Genomic DNA, 26875 nt, shown 5'->3' on the forward strand with positions numbered 1-26875 from the left:
AATGTTTGATGAGAGCAACGCCGGTGATTGAATTGGCAAGTGACGAGAAGGTTGGTATCATTCCTTCGGAAAATTGCTGAAATTGGTTATTGAAAAGTCAGGTTTTTTGCCAGAAGAAGCTAGTTAGTGGAGGAGTGTGACCATTATAACCAGAGCAAAGAATGTCACTGGAAAATCTAAACGCTGCTGAATGTAGTGAGTAAGAAGCAGGCTGTGAGGCACTAATTGCCAACATGATGTACAAAAATGGAAGGCAAGAAAATGTGGCAGAAAATGTACCACAGTGGGTCTGCAAGCAAACATACCCCTTGACAAATCTGTGAAATGAATCTATTAATAGATGCTCAGGTCAAGTGGTCATAATCCAGAGAGAGATAGAAGGCATAGTTCAACAAGGTCAAGGAATATATTGCAAAGCAAAAATAGTACCAAGAGTACTGTCTTGGTCACTGCTGTTGTCAGTTTCTAAAAACCTAAGTAGAAGGATTTTCTGTGATCTTTGGAGGAATTCTATATGCAGCTAATTTATTGGCTATAATCCAGTAATTATGAGAATATATGTTATGAGCTGAATAGCAGATTGAGTTTATGGAAAATATTGGTACTACAAAATACGGTAGCAACATAGCAACAATCATTCATCAGCAATAGAACAAAGTCCAGAGCAGTTTGGAATTGGAAATGATTTAGTGGACAATGTAAGTTCCACTGGAGAACCAGAAAATTGAGTGCTAATAGTTTCTGACCTTTAACTAAGAAATATTAAATAAATTAAATTCAGTTTGACACTGTGTACAAATCTCCACTAACATCAGTGATTAATCGTTACAGAAATGTAATGAACTTGATTTTGAACAGCATGCAGATGTAATTGTGTATATTCCACTCATGTTCTGAAGTCACAAAATAATGGAAACAGAATAAATTCATATCAGCTTCCTCACTTTGAGAAGCTGTTTGAATGTGATATATAAAAAATTGTCAGTGAACAAGACTATTAATTGGTTAATTGACAAATTGTTAATTTATGTGCTAATACTTTTTTGAGGGTCTGTACTTGCAATGGTAATTAGGTACTAATTAGAATGGAAAGAAAGAGACAGCAAATTGTAATGTCGCTATCAATGTCTTAAGAGAGCTTAAGAATCACATTTACATTGTAATTTGTCCATACCCCAGGGCATCATTTTAGACATTTTGGTGATTTTGATGGACCTGTGACCCAGTATCACATGGAGAATGTGTGAGAGCTCACATTCTTCTGCAAAGTCTATAAAATGTGGAGCTGGAAGGGCACAGCAGCTCAAGCAGCATCAGAGGAGCAGGAGAGTCGATGTTTCGGGTAGAACCCTTCATCATTCTTTTGCAACCCATTTACAAGTTGCACCAACTTCCACTTTTACGTCAACACATATGGTCAATAAGCTAGCTAAACTGTGAATTGTTCTCTGGTAATGTCTATCTTTGTTGGAAAGGAAATAGATTGAGCCGGAATTTGCAAGGACTGGCAATGCCACGTAGATTGCAATTGCATCGTTATTTGATGAAAAGAGAGAACTCTATTTTTCTGACCGGCGAATCCGATCAGGTTCCTTCAGCAATGCAGAGTCTTTCTCTCAATAATTCTCTGATTTAAATGGATAGTTTTGGAGGGTTCTAGTTGGAGAGTAAATGCCCGGCAAAACTTTCAACTTCACAAGCAATTCCTTCAGAGTTTGTTCTGATGGGCATTCTGCTGCACAGTCTACACAGGAAGAATGACTGTCTGGCCATTGGAAAATCCGGACCATTAATCTAATTCAAAGGCATAGTTATTCCAAATATTAGAAATTTGACACAGAAACAGAAACTGCTGGAACTACCCAGAAGGTCTGGCAGCATCTGCTGAGAAACCAAGTTAATGATTCAGGTCATGACGTATCACCATGACTTGAAACATTAATTCTGTTTCAGTCTTCATAGATGTCACCAGACCTGACCATTTCAAGTATTTTTTTGATTTTGTTGAAATCCATGATCAGCTTTTATGAAAAAGTTATCAGCTCAGGCCTTATAGATTTTAATACTGCTTAAGTCTTAGAACGTAAGAATATGCAATTTAGCTCCTCGAACCTGTTCCACAGTTCAGTATGAATCTTTGCTGATCTCATCTCAGCCTCAACTCCACTTTGCTGCTTGCTTTCCGCAGCCCTTCAACCCATTACTAATTAAACCTCTGTCTATCTCCTTCCTAAATTTACTCAGTGTACTGGCGTCCACTGGAATCTGGGGCAGTGAATTCCAAGGATTCATAATGCTTTGAGTGAAATAATTTCTCCTCCCTGTTTTAAACATTCTGTCCCTTACCTAAAGCTATGAGCTCTCAATCCCATATGAGGAAATATCCTTTCTATGCCTGGTTGGGCAATCCTCTTTAGTATATTATACATCTCATTTGTCTAAACTCCAGAGAATATGAGGCTACAGTGCTCATTAGCTTCACAAAACAAATTGCTCATCTCTGGAATGTTGTTCCATTCATTTTGGATAGTGCTTAGTTTACTAAGCTTACGGTCTTACATCAAAACGAGAGTGTTATTTTCATGTTATTGATTCATGCCTAAAATAAATGTTAAGTACCAGATGAAACAATAAAGCTATATTCCTTTCAGTAATTCTATCAACTACAGTTGGGATTGAGGGAGTAACTGAAAATATATCAAGAAATTTAAAAGAAAAGTGTTGAAGTCATGAAATTTTAGCTTTTCCTAGACAATAAGTAACATTAGTTTATAAGTTCTGACTGGTTTGAAAGTAAGTATGATTTACGATTGAAAATTCAGTTCCTGATTAGTGAAGGCTAAATATCTTTTTACAAAGCAAAATAAAGCCTAAAACAAGGTTTGCAATGATTCTGTATTGGATGTATCTGCAAAGGTCACAATAGTATATTTTGTGGAGGAGCAAGGTATAATTTAAACAGCAGCTTTTGGATTTCTATGCTTAATTTTCATATGTGAATACAAGCAATTGCTGTCAGTTTGACTTGGTCAGAATGTTAATGTTCCTTTGAATCCTGTGCTTAAAAAGCTAGTGAAAGGTGACCATGTATCCACTGTCAATTGTTGTAAAAATGCATTTGGTTCACTGATGTCCTTTAGGGAAGAAAATTTGCCATTCTCACCTTATCTGATCTACATGTGACTCAAGACTCCTAACTGCTTTTTGAGCAATTAGCGATTGGCCACAAATACTGGCCAGCCAATGACACCCCCATTCCATGAATTCAAATAATAGTGTAAGTGCAACAGATTTGTTTACATTTTAACATTCACAGGTTTCCAGTCACTAATTCTGTCAGTTTTTCACTTGGATTTTGTTTTCAGAATTAACAGCAGACTTCTTTAATTACATATCAGGTCAAATATTTATTGTTTCCAGACAATTCCAACTGGTTGAGATGTTGATGCCCAACATATACTTGATTAGTACCCTTAACCAGGGCAATGTTAGTATTTGTGTACAGTGAGGAATTCATTCATGAGTAGAATGCCTGATAAACTGAGCACAGAGCTGTGTTATGACTAACTCTGAGAAGGTTGCAGACATCAGACTTCACAAGATTGATGTGTAGTACTCCCATTGAAGCAAGTCAACACTACAAGGACACTGTATATTTCAAATCTTGGTCCCACTGTTATGAAATATGTTTGGCCTTAGTTGTGCTAATTTCTGTTAAAAGCAAGACTCAAAAGCTATAGGTTGCAGCCATCGTGCTTTCCCAAATTCTTGTTGGAATAATGTCAGAAAATGGAGCTTTCATTGCAGTTTTATGTGTGACATAAGAAATGTAGCTGCAAATGTGTTGCTGGAAAAGCGCAGCAGGTCAGGCAGCATCCAAGGAGCAGGAGAATCGACGTTTCGGGCATGAGCCCTTCTTCAGGAATGAGGAGTTCATCCCTTGTGGTTGGAGGGTTCCTATGCGGAAGATGAGGCGTTCTTCCTCCAACCGTCGTGTGAAATGTAGCCATAAATTGGTTTCCCAAATCCAGCATACTCCTACATTAGCAATTCAAATAATTATTTCTTTTTAAGTGTATCACCTTTGTATTGAAAGCATTTGGCAGTGCTTCTTCTAATGGTTTGGCTGTTAAATACAATGCAAAAGGTGAGACCCTGCCTTGGCCATATCCCACTTAGGAGCACCGTGTTCTATTGTTAGCACCAAGTGTTGGCAAATGTTCTGACACACTGGAGTAGATGAGACCTGAACCCATCTTTCAGGGCCAGAGGCAGGGATACTACTGTGGCACAGCAGCCATCTCCGTGAGATTGCATGCCAAGACTTTGGAAATCGGACATCCTGGAAATGGGCAAGATTGCATTGATAATGAGTAAACATCTAGGAATACAGTGTGGATATGTCACAACATTATTGTTATTAGTGATGGGCAAACTGGACATGTACTTGTCTAAATAAAGAAGGTAGAATCATAGAATCCCCACAGTGCAGAAACAGGCCACTTGGCCCATTGAGTTCACATCAACCTTCGGAAGAGCATCCCACCCAAACCCACCATCCTACCCTATCCCTGTAACCCTGCAGTTCTCGTGGATAATCCATCTAGCCTGGACATCCTGGACACAATGGGTAATTTACATGGGCAATCCACATCATCAGCACAATTTTGGACTGTGGGAGGAAATCAGAGCACCCGGAGGAAACCCACACAGACACTGGGAGAATGTGCAAACTCCACACAGGCAGTTGCCCAAGGATGGACTCAAACCCAGGTCTCTGGCACTGTGAGGCAGCATTACTAGCCCCTGAGTCACTGTGCTGCCCCACTGCCAGTAGAGGGGCGATCTAATCAAGAACTTTAAATAATATGACTTCATGGAGTCGATGCAGAAGAATTTTTTTAATTGCAAACATATACTTTATTCATAATAAAATCATTACGTATAGACACAGTTACTAAATCAATTTGGTTCTGTACAGTCTTTGCATATGGAGAGCAAACAAATATTGGAGTTTGATTTTCTCTACAGTTGCTACAATCCCAAAGGCATTTCTTTCTTGTGCAAGATACTACTTACATATATTTGAGGCACTGCGATGGTTTAACAACTGAACGGATCCCCACTGTACTTTGGCAGAAAGATTTTAGCCTGGAGGAAGTGCATAACAATAAGCAAACTTGGAATTAAATATACCGAGCCAGGCTAAATTCAAATGAATATAAAGCACATACACAAAGTGAATCTCCCCCGACTCTTGTCACAAAGTTTTGAAGGAGTATTTCTCTTTCATTATATAACCATAAGACATAGGAGCAGAAATTAGGATATGGCTAATATGTTTCTCATCCCCATTTTCCTGCCTTCTCCCTGTAACCCTTGATCCCCGTAACAGTCAAGAACCTATCTATCTCAATTTTGGCCTCCCCTGCCTTCTGTGGCAGTGAATTATAGAGTCATTGAGTCATAGAGATGTACAGCATGAAAACAGACTCTTCGGTCCAACTTGTCCATGCCGACCAGATATCCCAACTCAATCTATTCCCACCTGCCAGCACCCAGACAATGTCCCTCCAAACCCTTCCTGGTCATAAACACATCCAGATGCCTTTTAAATGTTGCAATTGTACCAGCCTCCATCACTTCCTCTGGCAGCTCATTCCATGCACGTTGCCCCTTAGGTCTCTTTTATATCTTTCCCCTCTCACCCTAAACTTATGCCCCTCCAGTTCTGGACCCCCTGACCCCAGGGAAGAGAATTTGACTATTTATCCTATCCATGCCCCTCATGATTTTATAAACCTCTTTAAGGTCACTCCTCAGCCTCCAACGCTCCAGGGAAAACAGCCCCAGCCTGCTCAGCCTCTCCCTATAGCTCAAATCCTCCAACCCTGGCAACATTCATGTAAATCTTTTCTGAAACCTTTCAAGTTTCACAACATCTTTCCGATAGGAAGAAGACCAGATTTGCACGCAATATTCCAACAGTGGCCTAACCAATGTCCTGTACAGCCGCAACATGACCTCCCAACTCCTGTACTCAATACTTTGACCAATAAAGGAAAGCATATCAAATGCTTTCTTCACTATCCTATCTACCTGCGACCCCACTTTCAAGGAGCTTTGAACCTGCACTCCAAGGTCTCTTTGTTCAGCAACACTCCTTAGGACCTTCCCATTAAGTGTTTAGGTCCTACTAAGATTTGGTTTCCCAAAATGCAGCACCTCACATTTATCTAAATTAATCTTCATCTGCCACTCCTCAACCCATTGGCCTATCTGATCAAGATCCTGTTCTCCAATTTTAGTGTCATCTGTAAACGTCTTAACTATACCTCTTATGTGCACATCCAATCATTTATATAAATGACAAAAAGTGGGCTGAGTCTTGGTCAAGTAAGAATACTTATCCTCTCTGCTAATCATACATAAGTCAAGAGGAAATGTACAAAGTAAAGGATCTCTATAACAAAACCTTTGTTACAAAATCATTTATAGATTCACCGGTCTCTGGTTGAAGAAGTTTCTCCTTATTTTCATTCAAAAAGGCCATCCCTTTAGTCTAAGGTTGTGCCCTTCGATCCTCGTCCCTCCTGCCAATGAAAACATCTTCCCAACATCTACTTTGTTCAGGCCCCTCAGTATTCTATAAGTTTCAATTAGAATCCTCCTCATCCTTCTGAACTCCATCGTGTATCGACCCAAAGTCCTGAAACGTTCCTCATATGTTAAGCTTTTCATTCCCGGGATCATTCTCGTGAACCTCCTCTGAACACGCGCCAGGGCCAGTACATCTTTCCTGAAAGATGGGGCCCAAAACTGCGCACAATACTCCAAATGTGGTCTGACTAGATCCCTATAGTACATCCCTGTTTTTAAATTCAAGTTCTCTCAAAGTAAATGCCATAATTTGCCTTTCTAACTACTGACTCAACTTGCAAGTTTACCTTGAGAGAATCCTGGACTAGAACTCCCAAGTCTCTTTGCACTTCAGAACTTTTTCCCCATTTAGAAAATAATCCATGCCTCTGTTCTTCCAACCAAAGTGCATGACCTCAGAATTTCTCACGTTGTACTCCATCTGCCACTTCTTTGCCCACTCTCCTAACTTGTCCAAATCCTTGTGCAGCCTCCCTGCCTCCTCAATGCTACCTGTCCCTCTATCTATCTTTGTATCGTCTGCAAACGTAGCCAGAATGCCCTCAGTTCCTTCACCTAGCTCATTAATTACAAAGTAAAAACTTGTGGTCCCAATACGGAATCTGATGAAACACCACTTCCCACTGCCTGCATCCCTGAGAAGGACCCACACTCTCTGCTTCCTGCCAGACAACCATGCTTCTATCATGCTAGCACCTTACCTCTAACACTATGAGCACCATTATCCCTGCTCTGTTTGTCGAATCTCTTCTTTCCTTGTTCTGGAATCCCCTGTCAGGGGTCAGAGGTTTTCCTGTGAAGTTAATTGAGGGACCGTTCAGTTATCAGACCTCCTACTGCCTCAATGCATGTAAATATAGCCAAATGTGTCAGAGACTTCATTGGATTGTTAGGATAGAGACAAACCTCCAATTTTGGTTTGTTTCCTTGATATGCTACTGTACAGAACAGTGCTTCATTTGCTGTACTATTCCTTTGGGATGGCCTGTTGCTGTGAAAGACACCATAAAAATTTGCATTCATCTTTTCTGTTGCTTTCATTTGCAAACCTCAGTAGTCTGAAACAAGAACAGAAGAACTTTCAACTTAACAATACGACAAGAGAAAAAAATCCTCTGTATTCATTTAAAGAAGAACTTAACAATTAAATCAAGTGAAGATTACAACAGGATCTGGACCAGATGGGCCAATGAGCCAAAAAGTGGCAGATGGAGTTTAATTCAGATAAATGCGAGGTGCTGCATTTTGGGAAAGCAAATCTTAGCAGCACTTATACACTTAATGGTAAGGTCCTAGAGAGTGTTGCTGAACAAAGAGACCTTGGCGTACAGGTTCTTAGCTCCTTGAAAGTGGAGTCGCAGGCAGATAGGATAGTGAAGAAGGTGTTTGGTTAGCTTTCTTTTATTGGTCAGAGTATTGAGTACAGGGGTTGGGAGGTCATGTTGAGGCTGTACAGATTATTGGCTAGGCCACTGTTGGAATATTGTGTGCAGTTCTGGTCTCCTTCCTATTGGAAAGATGTTGTGAAACATGAAAGGGTTCAGAAAAGATTCACAAGGCTGTAGCCAGAGTTGGAGGATTTGAGCTATGGGGAGAGACTGAACAGGCTGGGGCTGTTTTCCCTGGAGTATCGGAGGCTGAGGGGTGACCTTATAGAGGTTTACAAAATCATGAGGGGCATGGATAGGATAAATAGACAAAGTCTTTTCCTTGGGGTGGGGGAGTCCAGAACGAGAGGGCATAGCTTTAGGGTGAGAGGGGAAAGATATAAAAGGGACCTAAGGGACAACTTTTTCATGCTGAAGATAGTACCTGTATGGATTGACCTGCCGGAGGAAGTGGTGGAGGCTGGTACAATTGCAACATTTAAAAGGCATTTGGATGGGTATATGAATAGGAAGGGTTTGGAGGGATATGGGCCAGGTGCTGGGAGGTGTGACTAGATTGGGTTGGGATATCTGGTCGACATGGAAGGGTTGGACCGAAGGGTCTGTTTCCATGCTGTACATCTCTATGACTCTAAGTAGAATTGAAAATAGCAGTAAGCAATTAGCTATAACACAATAGCATGCACAGCTTTGCTGCTTAATTAAAGATATTCTTCAGAGAGTCATCTTTGAAATACCAAAGTTTCATTATCATCCCATTTACTCCTGTATTCAATGTCGCTTAAATAATGCCAATGAAGCAGTAACATTGGAATTTTGTAATACATGACACCATCATTGATGTCATAAAATATAAAATACATAAAATACAAGCCCAATTCTTAAATTTATTCCTATACAACCTTTTAAATGGTAGGAATTAAATTAAAATTTAATACGTGAGCTGCATTAAATTTTATCTCAATTATTCATGTCCACAACCAAAATATTAACCTGGGATGATCAATAATTCAATGCCCGATCTATTTGATTCCTTAGATTTTCAGACTTAGATGTTTAACACAGAGATTCAGCAGAATTAATCTTTTGGATAAATGCCAAATTTACTTAAAGCAGCAGGAGGAAAAGAGCTATTTCATGGTATGGGAACGCTTCAGGCAAGTAATCTAATCAAGGATGCCAGTTAGAAAACATCTTTGTTTTAAACAAATTTTGTGTGAAATCCTCCCTTTGAGAATTATGTATCGGTGACTGTATGAACAAAATGTATGTGATGCATTTAAATCATTGTACAAAGGAAAGGAAGTGGAGATGCCATGTTACAGCTGTGCTGGCAACATAATTATTCTATTAGCACTTAAAAGGGAGCTGAGATTATTTCATGGTGTGAATGACACGACACTTTTTTGTTCATGCTGTCACTGCTCATGTTTCCAACAGCAATTAACATGCCACTGCCTGGCACAGAATGCATTTTAGCTGAGAGGTAAATGAAGGACAATCAATTTTATTGATGTTTCCAGCTATTAATGGATTTAAAGAAGGAGCATAGAAATCCCAGATTTCCCATTAGTTCTGTTTTTCTAAGTATTCTGTAAACTCCAACTGGTTTACTAATCCAGTCAAAGCTGGCATTGGAAATGACAAAATTAAGTCGGAGCTGTTTAGAACTCCAGGAGAAAATTCATTTATATGCTTAAAAGGTTCACAGAATTTTTTGTGATTTGTAATATCAAATATAGTTATAATACTTTTGTTTGATAAGTATGAGGAGAAATGTATGGGTATTTATTGACATTTAATGAGTTATACATATCAGAGGCATACAGCGAATGCATGAACCTCCCTCATTGATTGCACTCTGAGATATATTAAGAGTAATTACAAAGGAATGAGGATAGAGCTGGCTGGAGTAGATTGGGAAGGGAGTACAGCAGCAATAATAGTTGAAGAAAATAGTTCATGACTCACAACAAAGATATATCCCAATGAGGAGGAAGGATTCTAGGAAGGAGATAAGCCAACCGTGCTTAACTAGAGCGGTTAAGGATAACATCAAAATGAAAGAAAAACCATGCAAAGTGGCAAAGATTAATGGTAAACCAAAGAATTGGGAATTGTTAAAAATCAACGAAAGGCAACCAAAAAAAAAAGTGAGGGGATAAGTTTTAAGGGCAATATTGGTAGTAATATCAAGATGGACACCAAGAGCTTCTTTAAACATATAAGAAGGAAGAGAGGAAAGTGCACATGCACCCCCTGTGAGAATGGGGTCGGGGAAATAATAGTGGGAAACCATGAAATGGTAGAGGAGTTGAATAAATACTTTGCATCAGTCTTCACAGTAGAGAATATTAACACTGCTGTTTAAAAGCTTTCCAGATTACTAAATAATAAAAAGGTAAAAGGTAGTGAAGAACTAAATACAATAACTATAACTCGAGAAATGTGATGAGAAACTAATGCACTGAGGAATGATAAGTCCCGTGGACCTCATGACCAGAATATCGAAAGATGTAGCTGCAGAGATAGTGGTTACACTCATCCAATCTTCCGTGAATTCTTAGATTGCCGATGGAATACTTTTATTTAAAATGTAATGGAGTAAAAAAACAGATAACTGTAGGCCAATTATCTTAATATCTGCTGTTGGGAAACTATTAGAGTCAATTACAAAGGATGTAACAACTTACATATTAGGATTAAACAGAGTAAGCATGGCTTATGAAGGGGAGTTTGTACATTGCAAACTTACTCGAGTTCTTTGGGAAGTTAACAGTGGATGTAATCTGGATTTTATAAGGCATTTGATAAGGTGCCACACATTGGGCTTCTCGGTAAAACAAAAACCATTGATGTTGGAAGTAGTATATTAGCATGGGTAGAGGATTGGTTAACTTATGAAAGATGGCACCCTGTAACTTGTGAAGTGCCACATGGATTAGTTCTGGGACTAAAATAATTTACAATATTATTAATGATTTGGATGAGTAAAGTGAATGTACAATAGACAAGTTTGTGGATGACTAAGTTTGAAGGCGATTTGTAAGGCTGACATAGTCATCAAGGAATATAGACAGGTTAAACAAGTGGGAAAAGACATGGCAGATGGAACACAATGTGGGGAAATGTGATGTTGTGCACTTTGACAGAAAGAACAGGGAAGCTGAATATTGTTTAAATGGAGAAAGACTGCTGAAAGCTACAAAGCAGGCAGATTTGGAAACCTCAAAAGCATGGATCACAAAACCTAGCATGCAAGTTCACTGGGTAATAAGGAAGGCAGATGAAAATTGGCCTTTAATTCAAAGGATATTGAGTATAAAAGTCGGCAGGTTTTGTTAAAACTGTACAAGGCACTAGTTCAACCACAGGTAGAAAACTGAATTTTTGTGTTGGGTATATAAGGAAAGATAAACTGGCATTCAATGAGTCTAAAGAATGTCAATTAGACTGAGACCAGTTATGGAGGGGCTGTCTAATGAGAAGAAGTTGAGTAGGTCAAGCTTGTACTCATTGGAGTTAAGAAGAATAAGAGTGGACCCTGTTGAAACAAGATTCTCGGGAGACTTGACAGGATAGATATGGAAAGCTCATTCCCTGTCATGCAGGAGGCAACAGCCTAGTGGCATTATCTGGACTATTAATTCAGAGATCCAGGTACTGTTCTGCAGATCCGGTTGCAGTCCCACTATACCAGATGATGGAATTTGAATTCAATTAAAAATCTGAAGTTAAAAGTTTAATGATGACCATGAATCCATTGTTGATTGATAGAAAAACCCATCTGGTTCGCTTTAGGGAAGTAAACTGCCATCCTTATCTGGTCTGGCCTATATTTGACTCCAGACCCTCAGCAATGTGGTTGACTGTGGTTGCCCTCTGGGCATTTAGGGAGGCACAGTAAATGCTGGCCAGTGATGCCCTCATCCTGTGAATAAATAAAAACAAATTAAATTCAGTGGACATGTCAGAGGAAGTGATTGCTCATTTAAGACAGGGATGAGAAGGAGTTTCTTATCTCAAAGGGTGTTGAATCTGTGGAATTCATTATTGCGTTGGGCTGTAGAGATTGAGTCATTAAGTATATGTAAGATTAAGTAGGCAGATTTTCAGTCACTAAGTAAATCTCGGGTTATGGGGGAAAAGGCAAGAAAGTGGAGTTTGATTAGATTAGATTTCCTACAATGTGGAAACATGCCCTTCGGCCCAACAAGTCCAAACCGACCCTACGAAGAGTAACCTACCCAGACCCATTTCCCTCTGACTAATGCAACTAACACTATGGGCAATTTAGCATGGCCAATTCACCAAACCTGCACATCTTTGGACTGTGGGAGGAAACCCGAGCACCCAGAGGAAACCCATGCAGACACAGTGAGAATGTGCAGACTTCACACAGACAGTCACCCGAATTGAACCCGGGTCCCTGGTGCTGTGAGGCTGCAGTGCTAACTACTTAGCCACCGTACTGTGTTGAAGGTTATCAGATCAGCCACGATCATATTGAGTAGTGGAGCAGATTTAATGGACTGAATGATATACTTCTGCTCCTATGTCTTATAGTATAAGTACAACATAAAAAATGGAGTATAAATTTATTGAAGTAACTTTTCAAAATCAATAGAGAAAGTTAGTGCTTTTTAGTGCACTAAAGGGCCCGGGAATGCTGAGACCCGACTATGAAAATAAGATAAAAATTGTGACATATGGGATGCAAACTCTCCCCAGACAGACTCATCAAAAAGAGACAGTGTAAGAGGTTCCATAATATTTTGAAAGATGCTACATAGGCACTGAGCCAAATAAAATGTATCCCATCAGCAAGAAAGACATTTAAATTTCACTCAGGATGCTGGCTCACAACGACCATTACTACATTTTAAATTTCTCCTCATCTGCAGTTTAAGTGATCAGAACAATTAAATATTGATTAAAATATGCAGCCAACATGTTTTATTTAGGTTTGCACATTCTTCGCAAATATTCCAACGAAATAAAATGTTGGACTTCCGAGTTTCTGTTTTCTGTACAGAAAAGCATCTGTCTATCCTATCTTGATGCAGTAAAATGCTTCTTCATTTTAGCATTGAAAAAGAATTTTCTCTTTGTTTAGATTGGTTGCATGTTACTGGTTCTGCGCCATGGATTGAAAGAAGTTTTGCATTTCTCCACCGCAGTACAGGTCAAATCTGATGTATGCTTAAGGTAACTAACCTTGAGAGGCCTTTACCCCATTGGAATCAGAAAACAAGTAGGTCAAATTCAAACGACCATCAGTTTACTCTTGATCATCAGTAAAGTAATAGAAGGGGACATCAACTGTGCTATCAAGTGGCTTTTGCTTACCAATAACTTGGCCACGACTCATCAGGGCCAGGTCAGCTCCTGACTTAATTACAGCCTTGGTTTAACATGGTCAAAGCAATTAAATTCCAGAGGTGAGGTACAACTGATTGTCTTTCCTATCAAAGCACGATTGGCTAAGTGTGACTTCAAGTAGACCTTTTTGCTCATCCCAATACTTGATTCCGTTATTGTTTAGAAGTTTGTATCTCAACCTTGAATATCCTTTAATGACCCATCCTAAACAGCCCTCTGATGTAAAGTGCATGACAAATTCACCAGCTCTACAAGAAAAGATGTCCTCCTCTATCTCTGTCTTCAGTAGGCACCCCTTACTGTATCACCATCTGTTTCCAGACTTCCCACAAGTGGAAACAACTTCTTCGCATCTCATCTGTCAAGCCCTGATAAAAATCTTATATGATTTGATAACATGTCCTCACATTTTTCGAAACTCAATTCAGTACAAGTCACACATACTCAACCTCTCAATCAACCTTCTAGAACATTCTCTAAACTGCCTGCAATGCCAGTTCTTCTTTAGATAAGGAAAGGCTCAAACCTTTTACTGGTAATCCAGGCATGGTCTGACTTGTGCCTTGGCTAGTTTTAACTCTTATTCTCTATTTTTTAGACTCCATTTTCCTTAAAATAAAGGTCAATATTACATTTTCTCTGTCTATCACCTGCTTAACTTGGATGCTAGCTTTTTGTGACTTACACACAGGGGCTCCCAAATCACTCAGTCCTGTAGCTTTCTGCAATCCTACTCATTCATAGAGTCATAGAGATGTACAGCATGGAAACAGACCCTTCGGTCCAACCCGTCCATGCCAACCAGATATCCCAACCCAATCTAGTCCCACCTGCCAGCACCCAGCCCATATCCCTCCAAACCCTTCCTACTCACATACCCATCCAAATGCCTCTTAAATGTTGCAATTGTACCAGCCTCTACCAGTTCCTCTGGCAGCTCATTCCATACCTTCTGTGTGAAAAAGTTGCCCTTAGATCTCTTTTATATCTTTCCCCTCTCACCCTAAACCTATGCCCTCTAGTTCTGGACTCCCCGACCCAAGGGAAAAGACTTTGTCTATCCATGCTCCTCATAATTTTGTAAACCTCTATAAGGTTACCCCTCAGCCTTCGACATTCCAGGGAAAACAGCCCCAGCCTGTTCAGCCTCTCCCTTTAGCTCAAATCCTCCAACCCTGGCAACATCCTTGTAAATCTTTTCTGAACCCTTTCAAGTTTCACAACATCTTTCCGATTGGAAGCAGACCAGAATTGCACGCAATATTCCAACAGTGGCCTAGCCGCAACATGACCTCCCAACTCCTGTACTCCATACTCTGACCAATAAAGGAAAGCATACCAAATGCCTTCTTCACTATCCTATCTACCTGCGACTCCACTTTCAAGGAGCTATGAACCTGCACTCCAAGGTCTCTTTGTTCAGCAACACTCCCTGGGACCTTACCATTAAGTATATAAGTCCTGCTAAGATTTGCTTTCCCAAAATGCAGCACCTCGCATTTATCTGAATTAAACTCCATCTGCCACTTCTCAGCCCATTGGCCCATCTGGTCCAGATCCTGTTGTAATCTGAGGTAACCCTCTTCACTGTCCACTACACCTCCAATTCAAATAACATTCAGCTCTACTACTTCCTCTTTATCCCTTTACTCTAAGCTTTTCTTTAAGGCAAATCATGTTGTCGGTTTTCTTGACCTCTTTGAAGTTCCAGTTTTTTTTCAATTCCACTTCTTTGTTTTTATTTCTCCTCACTTCTCAATTCATGCTTTCTTCTTTCCGGATTTGTTTTCCTTTCTCTCTGTAATTTCCATTGCTTTTTTTTTCTACCAGTTAAGATGTCTTTTTTATTTCCAATTAAATCTTACCTCATTCTAGTGGTGTTCAATTTCAAGTTTCCCTGCTTTTAGTTCTAAATGTTGAATAATTACTTCAAGCATATCTATAAATACAGCCTTAGTCCAAGACTTCAAATGAACCACTCACACTATTTCCTGCTCCCACAAAGGTCTTACCAATGGGGAAAACCATTCTGAAATTCCAATCCACATAACAAGTTTCACAACTACTCCTGATCTGGAGATGCAGGTGTTGGATTGGGGTGTACAAAGTTAAAAATCCACAACACCAGGTTATAGACCAACAGGTTTAATTGGAAGCACTAGCTTTCGGAGCACTGCTCCTTTATCAGGAGGTTCATTGGGTCCTTCACCTGATAAAGGAGCGGCGCTCCGAAAGCTAGTGCTTCCAATTAAACCTGTTGGACTATAACCTGGTGTTGTGTGATTTTTAACTTTGCACAACTACTCCTGTTTTCATGTACAATAACTCTTGTCTATGTCAAGCATCCCTCTTAAATTATACAAATTTCTGTCCCCCAAAAACCCTCCCCATGATCACAGCCTATGGAAACTAGACAAATCAGATTCCAGAATAAAATTTGGTTTGATAGATCATCATTTTTATTTTTGGTATTTAGTTACCACGGTGGTCTGTAACTGAACATAATCATAGAAGGCTGTCAACATATTTTTAATAAAAGAACATAAATTTATTACACAATGGAACAATAAAAACTATATGTATGACAATTTTTAACTCTTATCATAAACAGTTTTGAAATAAAACAACCTTTTTCCCAGTCGTATTCTATGCAGAGATTCAACCTCAGTGAGGTATCCCTCCTAACATGACCTTAAGATTTCTACTGAAATGAAGAAGTCACAAGCATTTCCTTCCCTTGAACTCTCCATCTTTTTCTGAGTAATGCAGACAGGCAAACTCATTCATATTTCCTCACTAAGAAAACCCTAAGAAAAGCATAGGGTTTTTTCTAGTCCTGTCTATTTCTACTCCGAAAGCAACTTCTAAATTCTTTCCATCTCTGTTGCTCTTAAATCCAACAAAAACTTCCATGCCATTCTGCTAATAAGAATTTTATTCATGTGAACCAATCCCACTTGTAGCTCCTGGCCACCTGTCCCCGTTTGTAAAAACTCAAGTCAACAGAGAAACAATTATCTTACCAGGTGGTTTGTTGAGTCATTTAGTTTAATTCCCATGATTTCTTGGAAAAGCTGCTTTTAATTCAGTGTTATAGAGAACTTTCTGATCCTTTCTTTAAAAGAAGCCATCAGATTTTCGTAAGACTGTAAACCAATACCTCTAATTTAGAGTACAAGTTTCCAAAATAAGTCTAATATGTTATAAACTTGCATCACACCACGTCATATCAAGAACCAGCTTATGACACTGAATACTTCAAAGGCTGTTCTCTGAAGATTTGTGTTCCCAAAATAATCAGTTGCCTGGTCAAGCTGTTTCATACAGTTACAACTCTAGCATCTATTTGCCATGGTGGAAAATTTCTCAGATATATCCAGTTCACATAAGGCAGCACAAATCCAATCCAATTAATAATCTACTCATCTGCACTCACTCATCAGTAAAGTGATGGATCATGTCATTGACAGTACTAGCAAACAGCATTTGCAAACTAATAACCTGTTCACTGCCCTTAGTTTGAGATTCTGCCATGTGCCTTCAGTTCCTGAATTCATTATAAGCTTGATCCAAACATTGACAAAAATTGACAGAGATGAGGTAAGAGTGACTGCCCATGACACCAAGGTAGCATTTGATTAAGTGTGACATCAAGGAGCCCTAATAAAACCGGAGTCAATGAGAATCACAGAAAACAGTGCAGTGGCTGGAGTCATTCGTAGCACAAAGGAAGAGACTTGTAGTTTTTGAAGGTCAATCATTGTAGTCCCAGCACATTTCTACAGGTGTTCCTAAAGGCGGTGTCCTGTGTTCAGCTGCTTCAGCAATGAATTTCCCTCTATCACAACGTCTGAAGTAGGTATGTTTGCTGTTGATTGCACATGTTCTTAGCCATTTACACCTCCTCAGGTACTAAAGCAGTCCATATCTTTAAACAGCAAGACCTGGACAACACACAAGCTTGGGCAGATAAATGGCAAGGAACAGTCATGCCACACAATGTGCTATGCAGTACCCATCTCCAACAAGTCAGAATCTAATGTCACGCTTTGACATTAAATGGCATTACCATCACTGACATCACCTAACAACATCCTGAGAATTACTATTGACCAGAAACTGAACTGGACCAGCCATTTAAAAGGCAAAAGTGAGGACTGCAGATGCTGGAGACCAGAGTCTAGATTAGAGTGGTGCTGGAAAAGCACAGCAGGTCAGGCAGCATCCGTGGAGCAGGAAAATCGATGTTTCAGGCAAAATTCTTTCATTAGGAATGGAGGCAGGGAGCCTCCAGGGTGGAGAGAGAAATGGCCGGGGGATGGGGGTGCTGGGGAGAAGGTAGCAAAGAGTACAATGGGTGGATGGAGGTGGGGATGAAGGTGATAGGTCAGAGGGGAGAGTGGAGCAGATAGATGGGAAAGGAGATTGGCAGATAGGACAGGTCATGAGGATAGTGCTGAGCTGGAAGTTAGAAACTGGGGTAAGGTCGGGGGATGGGAAATGAGGAAACTGGTGAAGTCCTCATTGATGCCCTCGGGTTGAAGTGTTCCGAGGCAGAAGATGAGGCGTTCTTCCTCCAGGTGTGGGGTGGTGAGGGAGCAGTGTGGAGGAGGCCCAGGACCTGCATGTCCTCGGTTGAGTGGGAGGGGGTGTTGACATGTTGGGCCACGGGGCGGTGGGTTGATTGGCGCGGGTGTCCCGGAGATGTTCCCTAAAACACTCTGCGAGGAGCCATTTAAAAGATGTGACTATAAGAACATGTCAGAAGCTAGGAATTCTGCAGCAAGAAAGTCACCTCTTGTCTCTCTGAAATCTGTTCAAAGGCACAAGTCAGGAGTGTAATCGAGTACAGTCCACTTGACTGAAAGAGTTTAGTTCCAATAACACCAAAGAAACTTGACACCATCCAGGACAAAGTAGCATATTTGATTGACATCCTGTCCATCACCTATAACATTGATTCCCTTCACCACCAATTCACAGTTGTAGCAGTGTGTATCATCAACAAAGTGTATTGCAATAAAACACCAAGGCTCCCTCAACAGTAGCTCCCAAATCCATGACATCTCCCACCTACCAGGACAAAGGCAGGAGATCCTTGGAAATACATTTCCATTCCTTCATTATAACTGGATCAATTTCCAGAACCTCTTTCTTAACAGCACTATGGGTGTACTTAACCCCCACAGACTGCAATATTTCAACAAAGCATCTCAGCATCAGCATCTCTATCACCATTTGGATGGGCATTTAATGCTGGCATTACCAGTAACACCCATGCCCCATGAACAATTTTAAAAACTCACATTCTGAACAGCAGGAGCAGCATTTTCTTCTATTCATTCATTGAATGTGGTACCACTGGCAATTTATTGCCTCTGCTTAATTACTCTTGAAAGGAACTGCACAGTGGCTCACTGGTTAGCACTGCTGCCTTCCAGCTCCAGGAACCTAGTTCGATTCCACCTTGAGTGACTGTCTGTGTGGAATTTGCACATTCTCCCTGTGTCTGTGTGGGTTTCCTCCGCGTGCTCTGGTTTCCTCTCAGAGTCTAAAGTTGTGCAGGTTGAGTGTATTGGCCAAGCTAAATTGCCCATAATAACCAGAGATGTGCAGGGTAGGTGGATTAGCCATGGGAAATGCAGGGATTGTGGGGATGAGGTGGGGGGAGATGGGCCTGGGTGGGATGCTGTTTGGAGGGTTGGTGTAGGCACAGTGGGCTGAATGGCCTGCTTCTGTTCTGTAGCAATTCTGTGCTATGACATAGGTGGCATTTTAGGTCATTTTAGAGGGCAGTTAAGAGTCAACCACATTGCTGTGGGTCTGAAGTCACATACAGGTCACACCAGATAAGGATGGCAGATTTCCTTCCCGACAGGACATTAGTGAACCAGATGGGATTTTACAGCAATAAACCATTCCTTCGTAGTCACCATTAGGCTAACCTTTGTTTCCAGATTTTTACTGAATTCAACTGCCTTGGTGGGATTCAAACTCCTTTCCACAGAACGTTACACCAGGCTTTTAATTACTAGTCCACTGATATTGCTATTACTTAACCAAAATACAGTGATAGTGCTGAGTGATCTCACAACTAATGAATCAGATCAAAGCTCTGCAATCCTCCCAAATCCAGTTGTAAGTGACATTGTTCTATTACCTCACTTTGTGTTAGCTTATCATGAGTTATTTCAAGTCATTGTTAAACAGTATCACAGCAGTAAGTTTTTGTTTCTTTTAGAGTAATATTACTTTCTTTGGCCTTTTTTAAGAAAAGTTAAAGTGGGAAACTTGCATGAAAGTTAACTTTACTTTAGACTTAAGGTATGTTAAAAGCAGCTAAGCTTTCCATAAAATGGGAAACTACATATTCTTAAATCAACACAAAATTGTGCATCTCAGAGGTCATTTCACTTTCACTGCTCTCTGATTGACTCCTGGTCAAAAATAAATAACTTTTCACGCATGCACATCAAATTCAATAACTGTTGTTTTCTTCTCTCTATCAATGAAGGAATATCAGTTTCCGCTGAAGATAATTCTGGAACTTTCGGTGTGGCAAATATTTTGACATATTATTTTGTAGTTTTTGTGACGTGTAGTTAATCTTAAACTTTTTGGTAATGTATGGAACTGCCACAGAACACAGTGCAAGCTTTCAAAACAGATTAAAATATAATGAATGAGTAATCACAAAAGCTTAGTCCAGGTTCTGAAAGAAGGTTCAAATTGGAGACCAAGGTAGAATTGCGTACTTTGTGAGTATATTCTTATGTTTTACATCAGTTATTAGCTATTCATCAGTTTATGGCAAGCTTTGATTGAATAATGGGAATATTAAAAAATGACATTTTAAATTAAATTTGAGCTCTTTCCAGGTTGGTAATATCAAAAAAAATGCCACTGGGCCTGCTCCTTACTGTGTTTCAGCCTGACAATATATGCTTTTAATTCATAACTACCTTGCTTCTCTGTCTACCAATGCTGCCAGACCTGCTAAATGTTTCCATCATTTCCTGTTTTTATTATGATCTATACGGTTTTTTGGTGTTCTAGATTTGAAATCGGTAGTTCAGACGAGGATAAAAATATATTTATTACAATTGTCTCCTATTTTCTCAGTTCCACCACAAAGTGATCCTATATGCAGCTCTCTGAGCGATTTGGTTGATGTAGCACCATGTCGAAAGCGAAGGCATCGATTTCCGCAGCAGAAGAATAAAGTGGAAGAAATCCCACAAGGTTCTCAAGAAAAGAGGTAAGAATTTTCTAAGAGATGAAGTAATTTTTATATGTGAACTGAATGAGATAAACTTGAAATTCTTTAATACCTCCATTAAAGGAGTGTACGATGATGTCATGCAAATATATTATCTATTTCTATATTAGCATCTCATGGTGTCAATCGTGGATGAAATATTATGCAGGCGTTTTGGTTTGTAAACTCGCTACATGGATGAGTTAGAACTACAAGTGAGTTAATTGGTTATGTGGATTAATGTTGTACAGCAGTAACTTATTCAAATTCTTATTAATAACTTATTCAAATTAAAAGTTACACGACACCAGGTTATAGTTCAACAAGTTTATTTGAAATCACAAGCTTTTGGAGTGCTTCTGCTCCATCAGGTGAACTTCACCCGATGAAGGAGCAGCGCCCTTAAAGCTTGTCATTTCAAATAAACGGGTTGGACTATAACCTGGTGTCCTGTGACTTCTGATTTCGTCCATTCCAGTCCAACACAGTGCCTGCACATCATGGTTATTCAAATTAGTATATGGCTTAAATTAATTATAAGTTTTCTGTAAAGTAATTATGTTCCTTCAGAGTTTCTCCGATATCCACTGGTTTCAAGTTCTGTCCTGGATCTATTTAGAGTTGGGTATGGACCTAACAAAGACATTTTTGACATTGTTGTACCTGGATTCTGTAATGCTCCTGCAGTTTTCTTTTGGTTAAGACAACTCATATTCCACTTATGCATGAAATTTCAAAATTAAACATTATTCATGTGAAATGTGATCCTGTTGTAGAAAAAGAAAGGCAAAATATATTAAGAGCAACAAAACTCTTGTGTGTTTTAATATCTCATCATACTTAGGTTGGTCATCCCTAAAAAGTATAATTAGAGTTCAGCATTCAGGTGAGGGACTGTGTTCTTTGTTGAATTGTTTGTTCCTGGAGTGTGGCTATTAGCGGCTGGGTCAGATTTGTTGCCCATCCCCAATTGCTCCTTGAACTGAGTAGCTTGCTAAGGTCATCAATGGCTGTGGCCATAACGGGCAGTTACATGTCAACCCCATTGTTGTAGGTCTAGAGTCACATGTAGGTCAGACCAGGTAAGAATAATAAATTTTCTGCCCTAATGGCCAACTGTGTTTTCACAGCAATTGACAGTAGTTGCATTGTTAACATTAGACTAATTTTAACTTCCAGATTTTAAAAATTGAATTAAAATTTTACCATCCGCTATTGCGGGATAGCAGCCTTGTTCTCCAAACATTAGCCTGAGTTTCTTGATGACTACTCCAGTGATCTTACATTGACACCTCTCTTCTTACATGTGACTAAACCCACTGGCCATTTCAGTAAAGGAAGAATACTTCTGCTTTTGGTTACGTTATTAAAGACTGACAATATTGTTTCATTTTTTAAAAAATAAAAATGTTGGTGGTAAATTGCCTCATTCTAAATGTTTGTACTACAACAAACATTGACTTCAATAGACCCTCAGTTTGGATAGGGAAGGTGTTACAATGACATTGGTATAGCAAGGATAACTGCAGCAATATCATCATCCATTTTCAAAGAAGCAGATCATGAATAAGAAATATCCTGAACTCAAATAACTCCAAGTCAAATTACTCAGTGATCTCTTAAATTTTACTTCGAGAGGAATTTTTAGTTACAAAGTTTAATTTTGATAAAGTGACCTGTACTTCATTTTAGTGCAGGAATCAACAATCTCTGACAACCTATCAAATAGCCTTCAATGTTTTTTGGGATTCTCCCAAACTTCTGAAATACCGTATATATTCGAGTAATAGTCAATTTTTTAAAAAAAATTTTAAGGTTAAATTTATGGGGTTGACAATTACATGGATACTATTTTTGAGGGGCTGAAATTCATGCCCGTCAAAATTCATACTGTATTCATACAGAACCCCAATTGATCTCTGACCGAATAAAGAAAACAAAACCAAATTATGGTAATTCTGAAAACCCAGAGTGGAGCACAACAGCCAGCGGACTGGAAAACTGGGAACGGAGTGTAACAACCGGCAGACGGGAAAGCTGGAGCGGGAGGTAACAGCCGACGCACTGACTCATAAACGTTGATCTGTTATCTGAAGAACTAGGATCGACTTTTACATGAGATAGCTGGAAAATTCCAAATTATTTGGCCAAAAATAGGGGGTCGACTTTTACATGAGATCAGCTATTACTCAAATATACATGGGCACTTTTGGGAAAATTAATTGAAATTCAAGGGAAATGACAAAACTGCTGAAAATGGTTGTTTGTGTACAAGTTAATCTCCGGGGTTCCATTATAGTGTAGTAGCAGGGTGGAACAAATATAGAATAGTACGTTTCTTCACATTTTGCCAGGGCCACTCAGCTCCAAACCAGTTAGCACATAAATTAGTTTACTACCTGGACAACATTCAGGCTTGGATTGATAAGTGGAAAATTGTATTTGTACCACAGAGTGCTAAGTAATGACCATCTCCACAAAAGAAATCTAACCACCACCTCTTCATATTCATTTCCATTCCTGAATTTCACACTATCAACACCCTGGTGGTTACCAATGATCATAAATTTAACTGAACCAATTTTATAAATGCTGTAATTACAAAAGCAAGTCAGAGTTAGGAATTCTGTGCTGATTATCTACTTCTGTACTCACCAAAGCCTGTTAATCATATACAATGCGCAAGTCAGGAGTGTGATGGATATTTCCTATTGGCCTAGATAAGTGTAAAATCAACCAAACTCTGAGAAATTTGCCACCATTCATGATAAAGCTGCTTCCTTGATCAGCGCAGTTTACCAGTTAAGCGTTCATTCCCTCCACTCCAGGCACAAAATGGCAGCAGAGCATGCCATCAATAAGATGTACTGTAGCAATTCAGCAAGACAACTTTCAAACTCAAAACCTATACTCCCTACGTGAACAAGGATCACATACCCATGGGAACATCAGTATCTGCATGTTTACCTCTAAGCCACTTTCTATTCTTGCTTCAAACTACATTAGCATTCCTCTACTGTTGCTGTGTAAAAGAAAACAGAAATATCCCTTCTATAGCAGCTCTAAGGGGGTTTCTAAAACACAAGATCTGCAGTGATTCAAGAAACAGAGCACCGCCTTCTCAAGAATAATTATAGAGAAGCACTAAACCTGGCCTTACAAGCTCATAACCGTTTAACATATGCAAGAAAAAGTCAGCAAGAATTGATTTCTCAACTACTCTCCTTGCCTAGTTCTCCCTTTCATCTGTTAAAAATTTACCACCTACCCATTGATGCTATCTTTGTAATGTGATGCTACTTTCACAGTATCAACAAATCACCTTCAAGGACAGTGGTCTCATCTTCAAATGCCCTCATATCACATTCTGCCATATATCCCTGTTCTTGAGCATCATACGTTTTTGCCACACTTCTGTCCACTGGCTGTTTTTCAATCACTATATCTTAAACTTCAGAATTTTCTCCAAAAAATTCAGTGCTACTTCACTGTCTGCCTTCATGATCCCATGATGTTTGTTATCCTTTGGTCTTTCTCTTTTTCCCATCGATGTATTTATCTATGTACAGAGTGCTGTATGAATACAAGATTTCATTTTTCATGCAATTGAAACAATGATTAGTTTAGTTTATGCCAACCACATTTTAACTGATAAATCGTTGGGCATCACTTCTAACTGTAAGTTCGTGATATTTAAACTCATTGTTGTGAATAACAACTTGCATGATTTTAATTCATGACAATTAATCATTTTAAGTCAGCAACTTCAAATTAAGACTTGGTTATCCAATACGCTTAGTCTCCAAGAATGCTTCAGGTAAATTTGAGATAATAGATGGGAAAGTGGTACATTCTCAGAATTGCTGCCTTGCTGAGGAAAAAACAAAACAATAACTAAAGTGGAATATACACAAATAGGAAATGAAGGTGCAAAGATTACAACAGTATTTGGCATAAATTGTTTGACTGGCAATTTCCACATTAACAAAGCATTGCAGAATACAAAGCTTTGGTGTATAACGTTATGTTGCAAATTGGACTATAGATCCACAATTGGTTTGCACACAAGTATCTTGTTATGAATCAGCAAACGTTTGCAAAGTGATTGTACTGAGAGGAACATTTTGTACTGAAGTTAACTTTACTTGGAACAGACTTTATAGAAGCAGTGCCAATGTAAATTGCACTTCATTTCAGGTTTGTTCTGCTTTCCTTAATTTTGTTCAACATTTAATCAATCTTGGCATTGCAGACCCTTTCTTAAGTTTTTAAATGAACAGGTCTTTGAATCTCTGACTTTGGATGATAATTATAGCTGTCAGTAAGAATTAATAAGTTACTTTCAAGAACATAGGCTGACTTGCTGCTGCCTTTCCTCTGCTCAACAAGACCTGCAGTACAGTGCCAACTCTTGTGCATTATCACGTCTTACCTCCAAATAAATTGATCTTTTCAGTGTCATCAAATGTTATCACAAATATAGATATTGCGTGTCCACCATTTTGAACTCAATTGAGTCAAATATGTGTCTCGTCCAGGTAGCTAAATGCTTCTCAATAATTTTCTGCGCAATAATAATGGAGTGTCTCAATCACATACATTTTATTTTAGCCAACTCTGAGCAAAATGAGCCAGATCTTGCTGAGGCTGAGTATTCTTTGACGTACACAATTACTGACATTTTCCTGTTGTCTTCAGATTGAAATTATTTTGCACTGTAATTGGATTTTTAAATTGGTAATTAGCCTTGGCATCCTCATGTTTGATACTTTGGGGAATGAAAAGACCCATAATTTGCATATTTAATCAATGAGATTTGAGTAGTGCAAAAGGAACTTAGAAGCAATAGAAAAGGAGGCTGCAACGGATGCTTCTCTGCCCCGAAATCCAATGTTACAACATGCAGTGGAGGGAGATCTTCCAGTATTATTATCACAGGTGCTAAGGCATCTTTGTGAAAATGTTTGCACTATACTTATGGGTAGCACAATGATTGCCAGGCATGTTACCTGCGTTAGATCTTCTACAGCCATTATTTGCAAAACAATTTAAATGACTCTGACCCAGGAAATTGACAAAATCTCAGAACAGAAATCTGTCTGTCAAGTTGAGCTCTTCTTCAGTACTTCTGTTGGTACATTAACTAAGTGCAAAATCTCAAAAAAAAACTCTCTTGAATGAAAGGAGACAATTAAAAAGGACAAATGGATCATATCCCTTTGTGCCTGCTTACTTATAACTCAAAAGGCAGTTGATTAAAGCTTCATTCAAGTACTTGGGCACACAATGCTGCACTCAGTACTGCACGACAATCAGAGATCCCATCTTTCAGATGAAATGATGAGCTGAATTCCTATCTGCTTTCATAAATAAATTGAAAAGATTTCACAGCACAATTTGAAGAAAATCAGAGGCGTTCTGGTCAATATTTATCCGAAAACCACAATTCCAGTTTAATTTATTTATCTTGCTGATGTTTTGAGACCAAGCATAAATTGACTGTGGCATTCCTTATACAGTATGTGAACAAATTACAAGAATAATTCATTAGTTCTGAAGCACTTTAGAATGTCTTGAGATAGTGAAGTGTGCTATGTAAACACAATTTGTTTTCAGTTTGTGCTTTGATGTCATGCAGCGTGATACAAAATTACAACAAAGCAATTGAATTTGATTTATCCAATTTAAAGGAATTGGGCTTCAAAAATAGCATGTCAAAAACCTCATGTCACACAAAATGTTGAAAATATTTCAGAATGATGGGAACTTAATCTGAATGCCTAAATCTAGCATTTCTACATAGAATTAAATGCAGTGCCACACACCCTTCATGTCAGCCTTTGGCTAATTTACTGAAGGTGCTAACAGTTGAGTGATTAGCAACTCAATGTTGTTTTCGGAGAGGATCCTTCTATTGAACCAACTTTCTTGCCACTTGATTTGGAAGATCCATGACTGCAGCAGAATTTAGTATTCCATCTGAGAGAAAAATCTTGGATTAGACACAACTGTGCTGAAAATGTGTTGCTGGAAAAGCGCAGCAGGGCAGGCAGCATCCAAAGCGCAGGAGAATCGACGTTTCGGGCATGAGTCCTTTTTCATTCCTGAAGAAGAACTCATGCCCGAAACGTCGATTCTCCTGCTCCTTGGATGCTGCCTGACCTCCTGCGCTTTTCCAGCAACACAT

General features: G+C 39.2%; 1 protein-coding gene across 6 annotated transcripts in view; it reads left to right on the plus strand.

Moving 5' to 3' along the window:
• The window catches only part of xrcc4 (X-ray repair complementing defective repair in Chinese hamster cells 4), a 383221-nt gene that overhangs the window by 228943 nt on the left and 127403 nt on the right, over positions 1 to 26875 (plus strand). For 5 of the 6 annotated variants that reach the window (XM_043708498.1, XM_043708491.1, XM_043708485.1 and 2 more), the window contains one exon: positions 20553 to 20688. In XM_043708498.1, coding sequence (XP_043564433.1) covers positions 20553 to 20688 — 136 coding nt within the window. Of the gene's footprint in view, positions 1 to 20552; positions 20689 to 26875 lie in introns of those variants that run through there. The other variant, XM_043708531.1, reaches the window with a different exon arrangement.

The sequence above is a fragment of the Chiloscyllium plagiosum genome, chromosome 2, assembly GCF_004010195.1.
Source record: "Chiloscyllium plagiosum isolate BGI_BamShark_2017 chromosome 2, ASM401019v2, whole genome shotgun sequence".
Lineage (NCBI taxonomy): Eukaryota > Metazoa > Chordata > Chondrichthyes > Orectolobiformes > Hemiscylliidae > Chiloscyllium > Chiloscyllium plagiosum.